This window comes from Aspergillus oryzae, chromosome 1, assembly GCF_000184455.2.
Source record: "Aspergillus oryzae RIB40 DNA, chromosome 1".
Classification (NCBI taxonomy): Eukaryota; Fungi; Ascomycota; class Eurotiomycetes; order Eurotiales; family Aspergillaceae; genus Aspergillus; species Aspergillus oryzae.
In genome coordinates, this window is record NC_036435.1 from 2,224,041 (window position 1) to 2,240,209 (window position 16,169).

Below are 16,169 nucleotides of genomic sequence, written 5' to 3' on the forward strand. Positions count from 1 at the left end.
CACAGCTAGAAGCTAGCCATCTCGATCCAGCTAGCTACGAAAGCCAACCTCCGTCCCCGATCTGCGGCCATACGATGCGAGAATTCCTCGAAGCTAAGCTTGGCGCCTGTGCCTCCTCGTTCTTTCGCTTCGCGTTCGACACGATTGAGATAGGCCCAGCGTGAAAGAATCAGTGGAGACGGGGGCATGGTGGGACCATCTCGAGGTGGAAGAGTGGAAGTGGAAGCAGGGGGTAGAGGTTGGATTGGTGAGGGAGAGAGTTTGGGAGCCGTTGCTTCCGCTTCGGGGGAGGAGGCGGCTATTGATGGTGGTGCTGGGAATGAGGTTGTACCGTTAGGTTGAAGGCGAAGTTCGGCAGGAAGGGATTGTGGGAAGGTAGAGTGTGTTGGGGAAGCGTTATAAACATTAGATTGTAGCCCAGAGGTATCGCGTAGCTCCTGGGTATCTTCATTTGGACGGTGATGTGGCAATGTAGGGTCAAACTCGGATTCAACAGATGGTGACTGACTCCGTTCTGATACTGGGGATCCCGGTGATGGAACAGCTGGCGCAAAATCCGGCTCTTCCTGTTGGGACTCGGCTGGATCCTCTCCGGGATCAGCGAGGTGAGTTGGTCGTACATCGTCGTCCGGGAGTCGCAATTCAGGTGACGGAGGAGCAAGTACGGGACCGTCCCGGACGGGCTCCAAAGGCGGGCTCCCGATAGAATATCCCGCCCGTTCAAGCAGTTCTTCGAGTGGCCTGTCACCGAAGGGGTTATGCAAGGAAGACTCCGGTTCCTCTTTGACCTCGTCGTCTACAGGCCGCCCATCCCGTCGGGCGAAATGCTTCCCGGCATCCATCTGCTCTACCAGCTCAATTTCTCGGGCCCACATTTTGCGCTCAGTGCGCGTCCGGTAAACTTCCATGAGCAGGTCTTCCTTAGGCTTGAACAGTATATCAAGCAGTTCGTTAAATCCTTGTTGTGTTACTTGATATAGGATTTCCTTGCCAACGTCCCTTTCTACTTCAGGGATTTCAAAGCCTCCCCACCGCTCACCAACAAGTATACTGCGTGAGGATGTCGATGGATTTGACCTCACGTCATAGTCATCAGTAATGTCGTCCTGGAACCGCACTTTGGATGAAGAACGGGAACGAGGAGATGGCGGATGTGACTCAAACTCGGGATGTTGGTCATGGAGGTCATCCTCAACCGATACATCATCCGCGTCTGAATCAGTCTCGTAGCCTTCAGGCGCAGCGGCGCCATCTTCTTCATCGGTGTAGAATGCCCTTCGCCGCCACCGCTCATCGATTCCATATCTACGAGCTGCATCCACTCGTCTATCATCGTCGTCAAACATTCTGTGGTACACAGCAGTGCCGATCCGAGCCCTGTCAACTGGGTCAGTGACCTCTGATAGGGGTACATAGGCCCCAAGAGCCGTCACAATATCCTCATCCCGGATATGTTCGGCCGGAGGCCAGCGGTCAGTAGCAACCGACGAACTAGAGCCATCAGAGCTGCTGGCATCATCCACGTTTTCGCCTCCGGACCTACCTTGATCAGGTAGCCGAACGGATGGAAACAGTGGTCGGATACTTCCGTATCGACTCCTAACAGCAGCGTCACCAACGACGGCATGTCGATCACCAGTGTCGGTCCCGTCGGGGCGTAAGATACCTTCGTTGTCTACGATTTCCATGTCTCCTTCATGATTGACGCGCTTGCCTTCTCCGGTTCTAGACACCTCTCCTGCAGGGATGCTGCCAGGAAATGCAGAGCTGATTGGCTGGCTCCCCAGAACAACATCTCGTGCACCGCCCTCTAAGAAGTCATCTTCCATGCCAGCCACCATGTCTCGTGTTAATTCTCTGCTGAGAGCGTAGTATGCCCGGAATACCCGTAAGAAGTCCTTCCGTTCCACGTAGCCGTCGCCATCAATATCATAGCCACGGAAGACACGGCGCAGCCTCTCGTCATTGCTCTTATTATTAAGGCTTGCAAGGCCTTTCAAGAACTCTTCAAACCCAATTAAACCATCACCATTCGTATCATAGAAAGCAAACATTCGATCATAGATAAGGCTTGGAGGCGGTGGACGGATAGATGTGTTGGGCACAAAGCATCGATCAAAAGTTTTGCGGTCAATCGCCATATACAGTTTGTTAGGGTCATCCGCCCATTCGTGGTTTGCCAGACAACGAAATTGATCCCAAAGAGCGTCCAACTCCGTGTTCTCAAAGTTGGTATCCTTCATCAGGCGTTTGGCCAGGGATCGATTTAGGCTGCGGGGAAGCATGGCAGGCTTTCCGGGATACCAAACAGGCTGGGACTGTCGGGGGTTCCCCAGGAAAGGAGCCGGGATCCGTACTTTGTAAAATAAATGGGTCTTGATGTGAACCTGCATCGCCTCACATGTCTCACAGAGATCGTAATCGATGCAGTTTGCGCATCGGTACCGAATGCCTTGGATCGGCATAGCGCCACAACTGTTACACGTCACTCCTCTGTGAATATAACCATCTCTCCGTGCTTGATCCTCGGCGATATGATAAAGTAGGTTGAGCAGGTTCTGGCCTTCCCTCGACGGAGAGGTGTCATTGTGCCCTTCGCGCCAGGAAAAGACGCTCTGATCATCAACGACTGTCTCCCCGCCATCCATATTCTGCGCGGGCGAGGATTCATCGGGGAAAGTAGAAGTAGACAAGGTAACCCTCTCCCCGTTCTGCCGACGACGACGCAATTCTTCCCCGTAGTTGCTGTCCTCATTGAACCGAGCCAAGGCCCTCTCGATCCCTGCACGCGAGATCCCACGCCGTTGAAGCTGCTCCGTCAAATAGTTCCTTTCCGGACTCCCCTCCTCCAAAGTATGCGCTGGCGGGAAGTCCAAAGCGAGAAATGATTCCAGAAACGTGTCTTCCATCATCTCGCGCATCCGCTCCGCATGAGCCTGGGGAACGCCGACTTCCTCCATGAGCTGATCCCGGGTCGCGAGCAACGACGGGAGCAACCCACTTTCCACACGTCGGCCATCTTCTGTTTCTATGCGAAATGTACCATATACTCCGTTCTGGCGCTCTAGTTGCTCAAGGTGTGCGATGGCTCGAGATGAAGGAGTTTCGACGGGTACAATTTCCGATCGTCTCCTTAAACCTCGCGGGCGGCGTATAGTCCTTCGGCGACGTAAAGATGGCTGGGATGAGGAAGAGATGATAAGATTGTTGATGTAGACAAGAGCGTAGGCCGCTGCGACACCAGTGAGTAGGTAGAGAATAGGACGATACCGTGACAAGGCCGGCCTTGGTTGAGATCCCGACATAGCGGTGTTTGTAACGGCGAAAGAGCTATGGGCTATTGAATTGGGTCATTCTCATCGTGAATGTGTGATGATATCTGGAAAGGAGCGTGCAAAAGGAAGAAAACCACAAACAATGAGAATGTCAGCGTTGGAAGCCGAAGGTGGGAGAGTATAAGTTGATTGGGGAAGAGTTGGAGGCGGAATACCAAATGTTCGTTAAATAAATGACCGCCTTCGGAGTTGCAGTAAGTTAAGTATTTAATTTATGTTGTTTTTACACGACATTACCATCTCCAACCATCAATCTTCTAACGTCTGTATGTTCCCTATATACTGTCGTAATCATGATAAGTCACAGAAATAGTAGCAGTGCTGGGCGATTGTCGTACCCAGTTGCCTTGTAAATATGTCTTTGGCGGTTGCAATATACTCTTATTTTTGGGGGCACATGTCGTGTCAGCGCAACCATCCAACATCGCTTGGTTATTCTCTGTTGAAAGCCCAGTTCACCGATTCAGCTTCTTTTCACGCATAAAGAAGCTGCTGATAAGGGCAAAGAACACCACAGCAATCATGAATGCAAAGCCTTTATTCATAGCCCATCCGTAACAGCCCCGAACCACTTTCGCAACACTCGGATCAAGGGTCTTAATATAGTCGAGGCTCTGACGCACGCCGTCAACGATACGGTCAATATCCTTGCTGTCGCGCAATGCAGACCTCAGCCGGCCCCGAAGAATCTGCTGGACCACTGTTGAAGATAGAGACAAGCCTATCACTGAGCCTAGGGACCGGAAGAGGTAAGAACATGCCGTCACTACTGCCTGGTCTTCGGGCGTCGAATTCGAGACTGCAAACGAGGTCAGAACAACTCCATTGATCGCAAATGTGTCTCGTTCACTTACTGAGGCAGATCAACGTCGACGTGACACCGATGCCGTTTCCAAAACCCGAAAGTACCATTCCCATGATCATCGGTACAAGACTTTCCGTGGCACCGCCAGAGAAAAGGAAGATCGTTGTGACTCCTAGTGTGAGTAATGAATATGCCGCCACTGTCAGCCAGTAAAATTTCCCGGTCCATTTCATGACAAATCCGGCAAACAGCGACCCAGAAACGCCGGCCAGAATACTAGGTAGAAGACGTAGCCCAGCAACAGTAGCAGACACACCATCTACGGCTTGGAAATAGAGTGGGATGTAGAACAGGGCTGCCAACCAACCCCCGAAGCTGAAAAAGTTACAGCCGTAACTAGAAAAGAATGTTCGGTCAAAAATAATGTGACCAGGGGCAAATGGTTCCGCTGCGTAGAAGACCTCGACCACAACGAAGAGCACGAATAAGATAGCCGATACACTCAACGAGATAATGGTTACCGGTATGGTCCAGGACACATTGCTACCGCGGTCAAGACCAAGGAGAAAGCCAAGGACCGCCCCAACGAGAATAATCGCTCCTGGAAAATCAATACGACGGAGCTTGTCCTTCCAATGACTATTTTCCTGCGGTGGCAATTTCAGTATGATAGAAACCGCTGTGAAAGCAAGAACACATATGGGTGCTTGAGCAATGAAAGCCCTATGAAATGAATCAGAAGCAAGCATCTTTTTACATTGGCAGAGAAGCCATACCAGCGCCAACCAATGTAGTCTGCCAATATACCACCTGCACGAGGAATATCGTTAGTGGTTATCGATCAATCATAACGCTTGCCTTACCGAAAGGTGCTCCAATTCCAGATCCAGTAGCATATATAATATTGATTATACCTTGCCAGACACCTCGATCTCGGAGCGGAACGATATCACTTAGTAGAATGCTGACAACAGTGGTCATACCTCCTCCCCCAATGCCTTGGAAAACCTATCCTCCCATAAGCCACCCCATATTCCCAGTCATGTAAGATCGTCGTATACTTACGCGAGCAGCAATCAATTGGTGAATATTCTGTGCTAGACCGCAAAACAAGCAGCCAGTGCCAAAGATAGCATAGGCCCATAACAGACATGCCTTGCGGCCAAAGATATCACTCAGTTTTCCATATAGCGGCTGGAACGACGTTAAGGTTAGAAAGTACGAAGTGGCAATCCAGCTTGTCAGATTGAGCGCATGAAGATCGCTACCAATCTGCCCATAACTGGCCATGATAATAGTCTGGTCGGCTGCAGATAGGAAGACCTGGCATATATTAGCACAGGCATACATGTGCATGCGGGAAAACGAGCCCATACGCCAATTGAAATCGCAGGAAATATATAGCTCAGCCTTGGGTTTGACTCTATCACGTCCTTGCCCAACTCTTCCTGTGAATCACCACCATTCTGCCCTACCGATTTGGGGTCGCGCAAACCAGAAATGGCACCGTTTGAAGGGTGGTGGGCAGCATTGCTATTGACTTGCGGACCTAGCAACGGGGACGTCTCTGTAGGTGTCCTTTCTGGGGCCATGATACTTACTTCACCAGTCCCACAGACCAAGGATTAGATAGCGTCAATCGAGACAATACACAGTACAAGGAGAAGCGATAGCTCCACCGCAACTATACTGCCGGTCTCGGGCAAATGTTTAGGTCACGTGTGATAAGCAACCCCACTGGGCTTACAAATTATATCGCAAAGGGTACATTTTCATTGGATCATTCGGCTCTCGGCCCTGAATGGAACCAAAAGATTTGAGCCGATAAAGTTCAATACCAAGTCCTCGGGAGCGGTAGTGAGATCACGTGGGCAGGAATGTTTACTATGTAGATGTCCTGATTAACTTTTATAAATGGATAACTTTCAGGTTGAGATAGGCAAGATCATCATCATAGGTTCGCAAAGATTGATTTAAAAGCTATTTTCTAACGAACACGCTCTCGGTGGCATTGAGTACATTATTTTAGTTGGCGACATCCATCCTCGATACAACTTGTGTCTACTTGTTGTTGGGCAGCTAAAAGGGTCTCCAAGCGAACATATGTGGGCGCCGTGCCCTGATGGAATTCTTGGTAGTATGAACAGTGGTATTCGCTAGCCTCAACCCCTCTACTGTCATTTCTAACATCTCCAGCTCATGCCTCGGTTTTCGCCTCACTGGGCTCTTCAACTGTTGGCATGGGGATAGGTCCGCCAGGAGAATCTGGTAGACGAGCAGTCAGTACTTCAACACCATCTTCCGTCACCAGAAGTGTGTGTTCGAATTGGGCAGACAGAGATCCATCGGCAGTGGTGCTGGTCCAGTCATCAGGCCATGTACGGTCCCTGTGGGTACCAATATTGATCATGGGCTCAATTGTAAAACACATGCCAGGCTTTGCGGTTCCCACCGCCTTGTTCTTCGCGTAGTGAGGAACATTAGGAGCGCAGTGGAACAGCTGGTTGATGCCGTGACCACAGTAGCTCTTGACCACACTGCAGTTACGGCTCTTCGCATGCTTTTCAATGACGTTTCCTGGGTCTCTGAACAGCATACCAGGCTTCACCAACTCAATTGACTTATCCAAACACTCCCGAGACGTCTCTACTACTCGAACAGCATCTGGGTTTGACCGAGCCTTGTCTCCAACATAGTAGGTTTCGTTAAGATCACCATGGAAGCCATTATGATACAATGTAACGTCGATGTTGATAATGTCGCCGTCTTCAAGTGGGCGCTGGTCAGGGATACCGTGACAGATAGTCTCATTGATCGACGTGCAGACAGACTTGGGGAAGTGCATATAGTTCAGCGGCGATGGGTAGGACTAGACGCAATTCAGTATTACAAGACGTGGGCAAGCTCACAATTCACTCCTCAGATCAAGACGGCCACTTACATTGCGCTCGACACAGGCTTTATGAACCACCTCATCGAGGTAATCGGTCGTGATACCAGGCTTCAGTTCCCGGGCGGCAATATCCAATACCTCACGGGCCAGGCGGCAAACCTTTCTCATACCTTCCTGCTCCTCCTTGTTCAGGATAGTAATGTTATGCCGGCCGATAAACTTCTGCTCTGATCGAGGAATACCGTCCTTAGCATAGTCAGGGTGAGGGATAGTTTTAGGCACTGTTCTCCGGGCCGAAAGTGGGTAGACGGGTCGCAAAGAGCCAGTGAAAGGGTAGGCTGGGTAAGGATTAAATAGGCCGGTGGCTGGATCTGGTTCAGAAACTACTTTTGGCGGGAACAGGTTGGTGAGGATATTACTCTTTGCTTTATGAATGGTCTTGTGCTCGCTCTACAACAACGTTAGTATACACGCAGAGTAGAAAGGAGAGTTAAGTACGTGGACCCTACAGGTCACGCTAGGCAGCCTACCCAACTCCGTTTAAAACAGTCCTGTGAACAAAAGAAGCTATCTGTGCCCTGTTTAAGACATGTCGGACACTGCAGAGTCCCCGCGATCTTGTCGCAATCCACTCCCATACATTTCCGAGGCGCGGTTTCCACTGCCATGCTGTAAGAAATAGATAGGGAAAAAGCTCGAAGGGGAAAATAGCGCAATCAATGCGAAACAAAGTCGAATTGGGGTATCCTATGCGGATAAAAGGTTGCGAGAGGTAGGAAAAATTGGGCAAATCCTCCGCGGATACACCCGTCGGATTAATCGGTCGAGTCTCGGCCCAGAAGGGACTATTCCTAGTGCGGCAAGGCTGTTAACCGTACCCGGCTTAGTTTATCTACTATCTAGGGTCATTAAGCGCACCTTGGCGCGCGGCTTGATATCATGTGATACTTATGAGAACGAAAATTTAAGCGTAGAAAGTATGGATGGCGCAACCAACGCTGGTTGTCATTGGGGAGAAATCGTCCGATGCCACTCACGTGGAAATCACGTGAGGCAAAGTTCTATCCATGAGCCATAGTGATTGATAATATAAGGGTGAATGATTTTTCTGTTTCGAAGAGAAGCAGAGTACGCTTCATTCAATAGACCTCCTTCTGTTTTACAGTCATCATGGCACAGGAACCTCCGAGGAAGCAGAAGGTAGTCATTGTAGGTGCCGGTCCGGTCGGATCTCTCGCAGCCCTATATGCTGCCGCTAGAGGTGATGATGTTGAAGTGTATGAACTACGTGGAGGTGAGCCTACATTCATGACGTGCCCATGCTGTATCGTGCGATATCTACTCCAAGAGAATATGAGTCTCTCGACTCGGAATTGATTTCCTTTTCGCTGGAATGACATCATCATCTGATATATGATACTATATCCACATGCATCATCATAGATGTCGATTGAGGATCTTTTTGCTCACGCTGTGGAGTAACTTGCAGACCTTCGTGATCCTACTACGATTCCTTTGAATTTCACCAAGTCTATCAATCTCGCTCTGTCCGAACGAGGTATCTCGTCCCTCAAGGGCTCAAATCGAGATGGCATGATTGAGAAGATTCTCAACGATGCAATTCCGATGCATGGTCGTATGATCCACGGCAGAGACGATGGGAAGCTCTGGGAAGCTGCGCAGGCATACGACGTTCATGGTCAAGTTAGTACTTACATGACTGATGCTTGAGGATTTCGTGAAGAGCGGTATCTAACGGGCTCATAGGCCATCAACTCAGTAGACAGGAGCACGCTGAACAATGCCCTACTTGATGAGCTGGAGCGGACACCGAATGTCAAACTGTTTTTCAATCATAAACTAACAGGAGCTGATTTCCAATCAAACCGAGCATGGTTCGAACGTCGAGCCCCAGGGGATACTCCCCTTCCTGGCTCCTCCAACCGTGTCCCTGAGATCGAAGTAAGCTTTGACTACATGATCGGCGCAGATGGTGCCCACTCCGCCTCGAGGTATCATATGATGAAGTATTCTCGAGTAGACTACCAACAGGAATACATCGACACTCTGTGGTGCGAGTTTCGGATCCCACCATCGGACACCGGTGACTTCCGCATCTCGCCAAACCACCTGCATATCTGGCCCGGAAAGGAGTTCATGTTCATCGCTCTTCCGTCGCCTGACAAATCATTTACCTGTACTCTGTTTGCTCCAGCCGCCCACTACGCGCAACTGGAGAGCTCACCGCAGAAACTGTTCCTATCCTTCGATGCTAACTTCCCCGGTGTTTCCCCGGATCTGATCACCCCTGAAGATCTGCAAGAGCAATTCAAAGAAAACCCTCATCTCCCCCTGATTAGCATTAAAGCCAAGCCTCACCATTATGGCTCCAACATCGTCATTGTCGGAGATGCTGCTCACGCCATCCTCCCATTCTATGGGCAAGGTCTCAACGCAGGTCTTGAAGATATCCGGGTCCTGTTCGATTTCTTGGATAAGCACGACGCCTTTGATCTAAACGCAAGTCTCACGGCTCGCCGTGAATCGCGCCGAGCAGCATTTCAAGCATACACCGATCAACGTACGGCAGATGCGCACGCCATCAATGACCTCTCCAAACAAAATTACCTTGAGATGCGCTGGGGAGTGAAGACCCCACTGTACAAAATTCGTAAGTCAATCGAGGAAGCACTCGATCTCTACGTGCCTAGCCTTGGCTGGAAGACCCAGTATGCTCGCGTCAGCTTCAGTACACAGCGGTACTCGGACGTCGTCAAGGTGGTACACAGACAAGGCAGGATACTCGGCTACGGATTTGCATCTGCCGTCATCTCAAGCATAACTATTGCTGGAATACTAGCTTGGAAGATACCAGGCCGGCTTTCACCGCTACCTGCATTACAATCTACAGTCCAACTTTTAGGTCATGTTTGGACGAAGATATCGCCTAAAAACACATGAGGTGGATGCCTAGAGTTCTTCCATCCAAGATATGTTCTGTTAAGTAAATACGGTTTCTCCTGTTTTGCCTGCCTTCACGACTCAGCGTCTGTCTTGCTTATAGAGATGAACTTTGGATATAGTTGAGATTTTCTTTTTTTAAACGTGTTGCGCGGATGATAGATGATAGAGCATAGAATTCAACTCCTGTCCCAATAATCTGATGTATTCCTCGTCCCGGCCTTCCCCTAAGTTTTTCGCCTGATTCGAGAAGAACATGGGTTGCATGATGTTGTTACCTAGTAATCATGGATAACCATACTAACCAGAGGTTCGATGCAACCCTCGAGTGCAAGTTTAACCAATGGTGCCACAGAATCACGCTTTCCCCAGACCTCGGAAAATGCATAGTCTACGAATACGGGCTGTAAGTGCAGCCATCAAATTATCAGTATACCCTTGGCATTTTTTTTTTTTTTTTTTTTTTTGGTCGGGCCCTGAGCTAGCCACTTCTTTTTCTTGTTGTTGGCATGACGGATCCTTTCTCTTTTCTCGCTTGCCACTCACTGTGTATGTGTGTAGCTCAGTCGGGCGCATTATAAGCAGAGTTGATCAGGAAATGTGACGTAATCACGCATTTCCCCTTCGTTCGGTGACAATAAAGAGAGCCCGGGAAGACGCATCCCACCGTAGTTTGATTTGTAGGAAAGTGTATTGTCACTGTTGTCCTTTGGGTCAAGCGGGACACGTCTGTAATTTGGGCCACCATGGAAATAGCACATCGGATTGAAAAATCAGACCATTGCAGCCAGGAGTCTATGAACAAGACAAAAGGTGACATAACAGGCATTCAATCATCCAGTAATGTATAATCAACCGGTGTTTCGGAAGACCGACCTCTGAAACCATCATCGTCCATCAAGAAGGTCGAGTAGAGGAATGACAAACAGACAGCCACACCATAGATACACAAAGTCCAGTATCATCAAGTCAACCGGGCGCTGAACATAAGAGTAGGCAAAAGCAATGCCCATGATTATCCTCCCGGCTTGATTATACAGTAGACATAGAAAGCAGGCCAACATACTCGAAAAGACAGAAACAAACAAAGGACTATCCAGTACCGCGGGAAAAGGGGGCATAAAAAGAGAGCCACAACATCACTATCTGAGTCCGATTTGTAGCACAGTGACTAGTGTAACGTACGCTTCAATGGGCGACCAAGAACGGCTTGGGATTCGGCCTCGGTATATCTCATTATCCATGGGTTTCATCAAGGAAAAATTCTCCGGAGGGCTTAGGAGTTCATGAGCCATATGTGGGATGCTGTGTTATTCACAAATCATCAGAGTCCGAAAAAGGATTATATCCCGACCAAGTGGATTGAATCAGGTATCCGGATGATCCAAAGCCAAAACGTTGGCTTCCGGAAGGAGCCATTCCTGGAAATAGCCTATCAAGGAGCAATGGAAATGTACCACAGGCCATGGGACATAAGGGTTTCCAGGAGGGTCTGGTCTGCGGCATAAAAAGGAAAGTGGCCATTGTGTGGAGATATCACATTCAAAAATTGAAAGAGCCAGGGCTTGTTCATGGATTGGCGAACTTTACCCGGCGAGTACGTCGATCCTGAATGCGCTTCTCCGTGTCAACATAAAGACGGTCTAAGTACTCCATGGCACTGGCATCCTTAAGGATCTTTGCCACTTGAGTGCCAGCTGAAATTAGCTGGAGAACATTTCGATCATCCTTGATGGGTCTGGACTGATGCTTGGCAGCATGCCTCATTTCCAGGGAGTTTTCCAGCACCGTGACTAATTGCTTGATTTGGCCATTATACAAGACCCGGGCGGGAATGCGGCGCTTGGTGGCCAGTCTTTTAAGGAGATATACCCACTCAGTCCATTCACGGTCTGAGGGAACCCTCACCTGTCTCTTATCCGGTTCCAGTGGAATTGGAAATTGATACTTTGCAACAAAGTCAAAAGCACATTGCGACAGTCGGTCATTCACTGCGCTCAAGATTCGATCTTGCTCTGAAACATCAAGATTAGTAGGAAGATGAGGAAGATCCCTTCCTTGAGCCGCTATAATACGCGGAGAGGGAACATCTAGTAACTGATGGGGTCCATCAAATTCGTCCCGGTTGGACGGCCGTCTCTGTGAGTGGTAACGGACAGTGCCTTTGACCTTTTCAGAATTACGTCGACCATGCCTTTCAACCAGGTATTCCGGGTTCTCTGCCGGCTTAGCAAAGTTGTAATCGCGCCTAAGCGATTCCGGAGGCAGGTGAGCGGGGTGTTCCCACTCTCGCGAAAGAATTGGACGCGGCAAAGGCCCCACGGGCGAGACAGTTACCCCAACAGAGGCGTGTGAAGTCACCGGGAGGCCGCTGTATGGTATGGGAAACTCAAATTCCGGCGATACTTGCTTTGGCGGCCTTACGGTAGCAGGCTGAGTGTCTAGAGGACCACAATCACGATGTGGGGGAGAAAATCGTTTGGCGCTAAATGAGTTTACCTCAGCACGATACCATCTCTTCCCAATGGGAAGCGAAGCGACACAGCATGATTAGATAGATACCTTGGATGGGAATGATAAACCAACGGAGGCTCGCTAGCAGTCCCGTAGATTGGTGGTTGTTGATGCATGATGGCACTGCAGATGGTGAGCTTCTTTCAATACCCTTAGACCACAGGGAAAAAGGCAGAGACAAGGGGATTTGCCAGTTAGCGCTGACCTGTGACGGGACCAGGAATCGGATTCACTGCTAATGGAGCGCGTGCAAGAGCCACTGCCTGACGTTCCCGAGAAATAACTGAAGGTTGAGGACATTGCTATTGCTTAGGCTGATGGCACCGGCGCATGAGGTTGTATTTAAGCACAAAAATTGGCAAAGAGACCACAAAATAGGACTAGTCGGATATTCTTTGAGGCTGCCGGGCTGCTAAACCAAAGATTGTTTTCGAGCGATGTCTCACTGCAAAGCTCGGGAGCTCTGGTTTAATATAAACACCTAGGTAAGCAAAGGCAAGGATATGGGCCCAATCATTGTGGACCGAGGCGAGCTTTTGCTTCTTCCGTCCCACGATATCTTAGATAAAGATAGGCAGGATATGAAGAACACCACGCTGCAACGGCCAAGGGACACTCACAAAGGGGACTCCGTTCCTGTCTAGAACAAGACTTGCGGAGAAAACCAATATACAGCAGGGTTGGATCGCCAATCAAATCCTCTCAACATCAGGCCCCATTTGACAAGGTTTACAGAGAGAGATCAGAAAAGGGGCGTAAATAACGACTGGATGAGGATAAATAACAGTCAGCACAAAAGCGCGAGGTATGGACCACGCAGGTGCCTGACCCAGTTCCCTTGCCCGTCTTTTTTGTCTCACCTTCAATCAGGTGCTTCCTTGTACTGCCCTTTGGGGGGTGTACCTCTCGTGGGATCAGCCCGGAAAAGCTGGAAAGAACCCATCAGGACCAGATTCCGGCCAGCGTTCGGGTGCTGATCCTACCTCGAAAGGACATAGGGATCATAGGACATCGAAATGGAAGAGGGGAGCCGACGACAGATACCCGCCTACGCTGAGTTTTGGGCAGCAATATCAGGGCGCATGCATCCACTGGGCAGAGTGACAGGTTGTCTCAGGGCTTGGCTCCATCGGAGATCATGCAGCAATTACATCGCGGGAAGCTCACGGTTAGAGTTTCCTTCCAGTACGGAGTGGGTTATCCCCACACAGATCCGGGTGGAGTATGGCTGCGAGGAAGATGGGATCCATTAGGAGTCTGGTTGTTGGGTGTCAAGTCAAATACTACTTCTTCCAAAAAGGAGCTCCGGTTGGTCCCGTTCGGGTTAAGGGCGCCTGCCTGAGCCCTCAGGACGCAGCCAAGCAGGTGCTACGAAATCCATCCTTCGTCATGTCCCGCCTTCATAAATTCTATCTATTACCCCGGATTGGCCTTTGCTTTCACCATCGAGGCAACTGCCGCTGCACTTATGTACCGGTGCTGACTCCATTGCCTTTAGCTTGCGCTGATCACTGACGGATCCGTCGACGGAAGTACTAAAACGATGGGGCCACACAAGTCCGACGGCTCATAGTGTCTACCATTATAGTGGTACTTGGATAGAACAATATCTCGGTGGACCATAGAAGCGCCAGGTTCCAACAGATGGCGGCCCGAAATTAGGATTCCACGGTGGAGCACACGAATCTTTGCCGTCCCCATTGGGATCCTGATGCTTCTTGACACAAGTTGGGCATACACCTGGCTGCGGGCTTTGTTGCCCAAGCTGTGGGCCAGTCCTCGTCAGATGTACGTACCTGTGGATTGCGGGGTGATCCGATTTTGGCTGCCAGGAAAGGCCGAGAACAATTCAATTATTGGATTCCTATTTCAGTCCTCGGCCAACTATTAGATACGAAGTGTTGCAAAAGTCTATCCGGTTCTATTCGGAACAATCTCTTCTCGGGCTTCTACCGTTCTATCGATCCCGTTGGCTATGAAGAAGACAAACGGGTCTTTTAGATAGTCAAACAAGGATGACGCCAGGTTAGAGAAGTAAAAGGAATAGAAGGAATGTCATAGGCTAGTCCTATACGGTGCATAGCGGAAGATACCGCGTAGGAAGACAATGTTTGCAGCCCAACAAACTGTCCCAGAAGACTTGAAGCTTGCAGATGATTCGTGGAATACAATAGCTAATGTTTTCTGTCACGTCAGAGCAACACGTACTCGCCTCTTCATTGATGGGAGGGTTACACTGTTAATACCATAACTCTTGGCTGAGATGCACACGAAGATCACTCACGCTTCTTACATGCCTGCTGCATTGGTGATTCGATCCCCATAGGTCGAGCATAATCCTAGATACATGAGTAAATAAGGACATGAGGAGTCTATGGATAGGTATGATTGTCTACTTACCTCGCAACTGAGCCGAATACCAGTTTCAATTCCGACTTGGGGTCTGTACCCTAGTATCAGCTTTGCTCTCTCGCCACTGGCATAACGAACAGAGCATGCATCCCTAACACTGCCGCGGCTCAAGATATTAGTTGTTCCAAAGACCCATGTCAAGAATCCACAGGACAAGCCAACAAGGTAAGCCAGTGTCCCCGGGATGTGAATCTCAAACGGGGGTGTGTGGCCAAAATGAGCCCATATGGCAAGGCAAAAGTCCCTAAAGGTGATACGTTCATTGTTCTGAGTAAAGAAGACTTCACCGGCTGCAGTCCTCGAAGACATCAGATTCTCAGCAGCCAGAACATGGGCATCGGCAACATTGGTGACGTATGTCACATCCCACAGATTCTGGCCATCACCGACGATGAACGGGGCTTTACCCTTGGCTATACATGCATGTATTGCAGGGACCAACCGGTCGTCACCCGGTCCGTATAGCACAGAAGGCCGGAGAGAACATGCGGCAACTGTGTCACTTGATCCCTTAAGAACAATAGCTTCTGCAGCAGCCTAAATGCGAGGGTATGCATCAGCGTGTCAAAGGATACACCCCTGGATTACATCACATATATCAAGCGGGATACCGACTTCGACTCGCCATAGATGAGTGCGAAGGATGGTGTAGGCCATTGTTCATCGATGTTGTGGGATGGTGCACCCATTTGATCCGTCACCACACAGCAAGAACTGGTGTAAATAAAGCCCCTTGACTCCACTCTGTTTAGCGGCCTACAAGATATGCTCTGTTCCACCAACATTAGTTCTCCAAACATGCCCTTCAACCCTTCTTCCAAATCGTTCACTCAGGGCATGAACAATTCCGGCCGCGTGAATAATAACATCCGGTCTAGCCTGCTCTATTACCTTCCTGGCCTCCTCCTGGATAGTAACATCGACCTTGATGAACTCGACACCATCTGGTACAGTATGGTCCGGCCCAGGCGGCTAGCGATCTATAATGGTGATAGCAGATTCGGAGTGCTTCTCTGCAAGAGCTCTGGCGACGGCTGCACCGACAAAACCGGCTCCCCCAGATATCAGGACTTTTTCCATCGTGCAAGTCCTATCATGCTACAGTTTTGGGTCTAGAATAATGTGTGGAGAAAGGAGAGTCTGAATATATCAGCAATGAGGCCTTTGTGTCCAGCAGTACCCATAAATTGGGGAAGAGTTATTCCTTATGGTTGCCCTCCGCCATGGATTCCACCTCCGGCTAGCCCTT

At 49.6% G+C, this 16,169-nt stretch overlaps 5 protein-coding genes across 5 annotated transcripts; 1 reads left to right on the forward strand and 4 right to left on the reverse strand.

Annotated features, from left to right (window-relative positions):
* Positions 1–5: 5 nt before the first annotated feature.
* On the reverse strand, positions 6–3,305 carry AO090005001570 (EF hand domain protein; the record flags this gene model as incomplete). The annotated part of the gene is made up of 2 exons (XM_023236886.1): positions 6–2,750; positions 3,117–3,305. 2 exons carry the CDS (start codon positions 3,303–3,305, stop codon positions 6–8), a joined length of 2,934 nt encoding a protein of 977 aa, XP_023089423.1.
* Positions 3,306–3,790: 485 nt separating this feature from the next.
* On the reverse strand, positions 3,791–5,732 carry AO090005001569 (putative MFS multidrug transporter; the record flags this gene model as incomplete). Its single annotated transcript, XM_023236891.1, has 6 exons — positions 3,791–4,134; positions 4,190–4,863; positions 4,917–4,950; positions 5,004–5,148; positions 5,206–5,463; positions 5,517–5,732. The coding sequence occupies 6 exons, from the start codon at positions 5,730–5,732 to the stop codon at positions 3,791–3,793; spliced, it is 1,671 nt and encodes a 556-aa protein (XP_023089422.1).
* A 605-nt stretch (positions 5,733–6,337) lies between these two features.
* AO090005001568 (methionine aminopeptidase MAP1) lies at positions 6,338–7,701 on the reverse strand (the record flags this gene model as incomplete). The annotated part of the gene is made up of 3 exons (XM_023236895.1): positions 6,338–7,009; positions 7,082–7,483; positions 7,564–7,701. The coding sequence occupies 3 exons, from the start codon at positions 7,699–7,701 to the stop codon at positions 6,338–6,340; spliced, it is 1,212 nt and encodes a 403-aa protein (XP_023089421.1).
* A 502-nt stretch (positions 7,702–8,203) lies between these two features.
* Positions 8,204–9,994, forward strand: bna4 (kynurenine 3-monooxygenase; the record flags this gene model as incomplete). Its single annotated transcript, XM_001818424.3, has 3 exons — positions 8,204–8,327; positions 8,523–8,737; positions 8,801–9,994. 3 exons carry the CDS (start codon positions 8,204–8,206, stop codon positions 9,992–9,994), a joined length of 1,533 nt encoding a protein of 510 aa, XP_001818476.1.
* A 4,803-nt stretch (positions 9,995–14,797) lies between these two features.
* Positions 14,798–16,000, reverse strand: AO090005001566 (uncharacterized protein; the record flags this gene model as incomplete). Its single annotated transcript, XM_023236909.1, has 6 exons — positions 14,798–14,880; positions 14,929–15,444; positions 15,496–15,540; positions 15,622–15,676; positions 15,704–15,892; positions 15,953–16,000. 6 exons carry the CDS (start codon positions 15,998–16,000, stop codon positions 14,798–14,800), a joined length of 936 nt encoding a protein of 311 aa, XP_023089420.1.
* Positions 16,001–16,169: the final 169 nt, after the last annotated feature.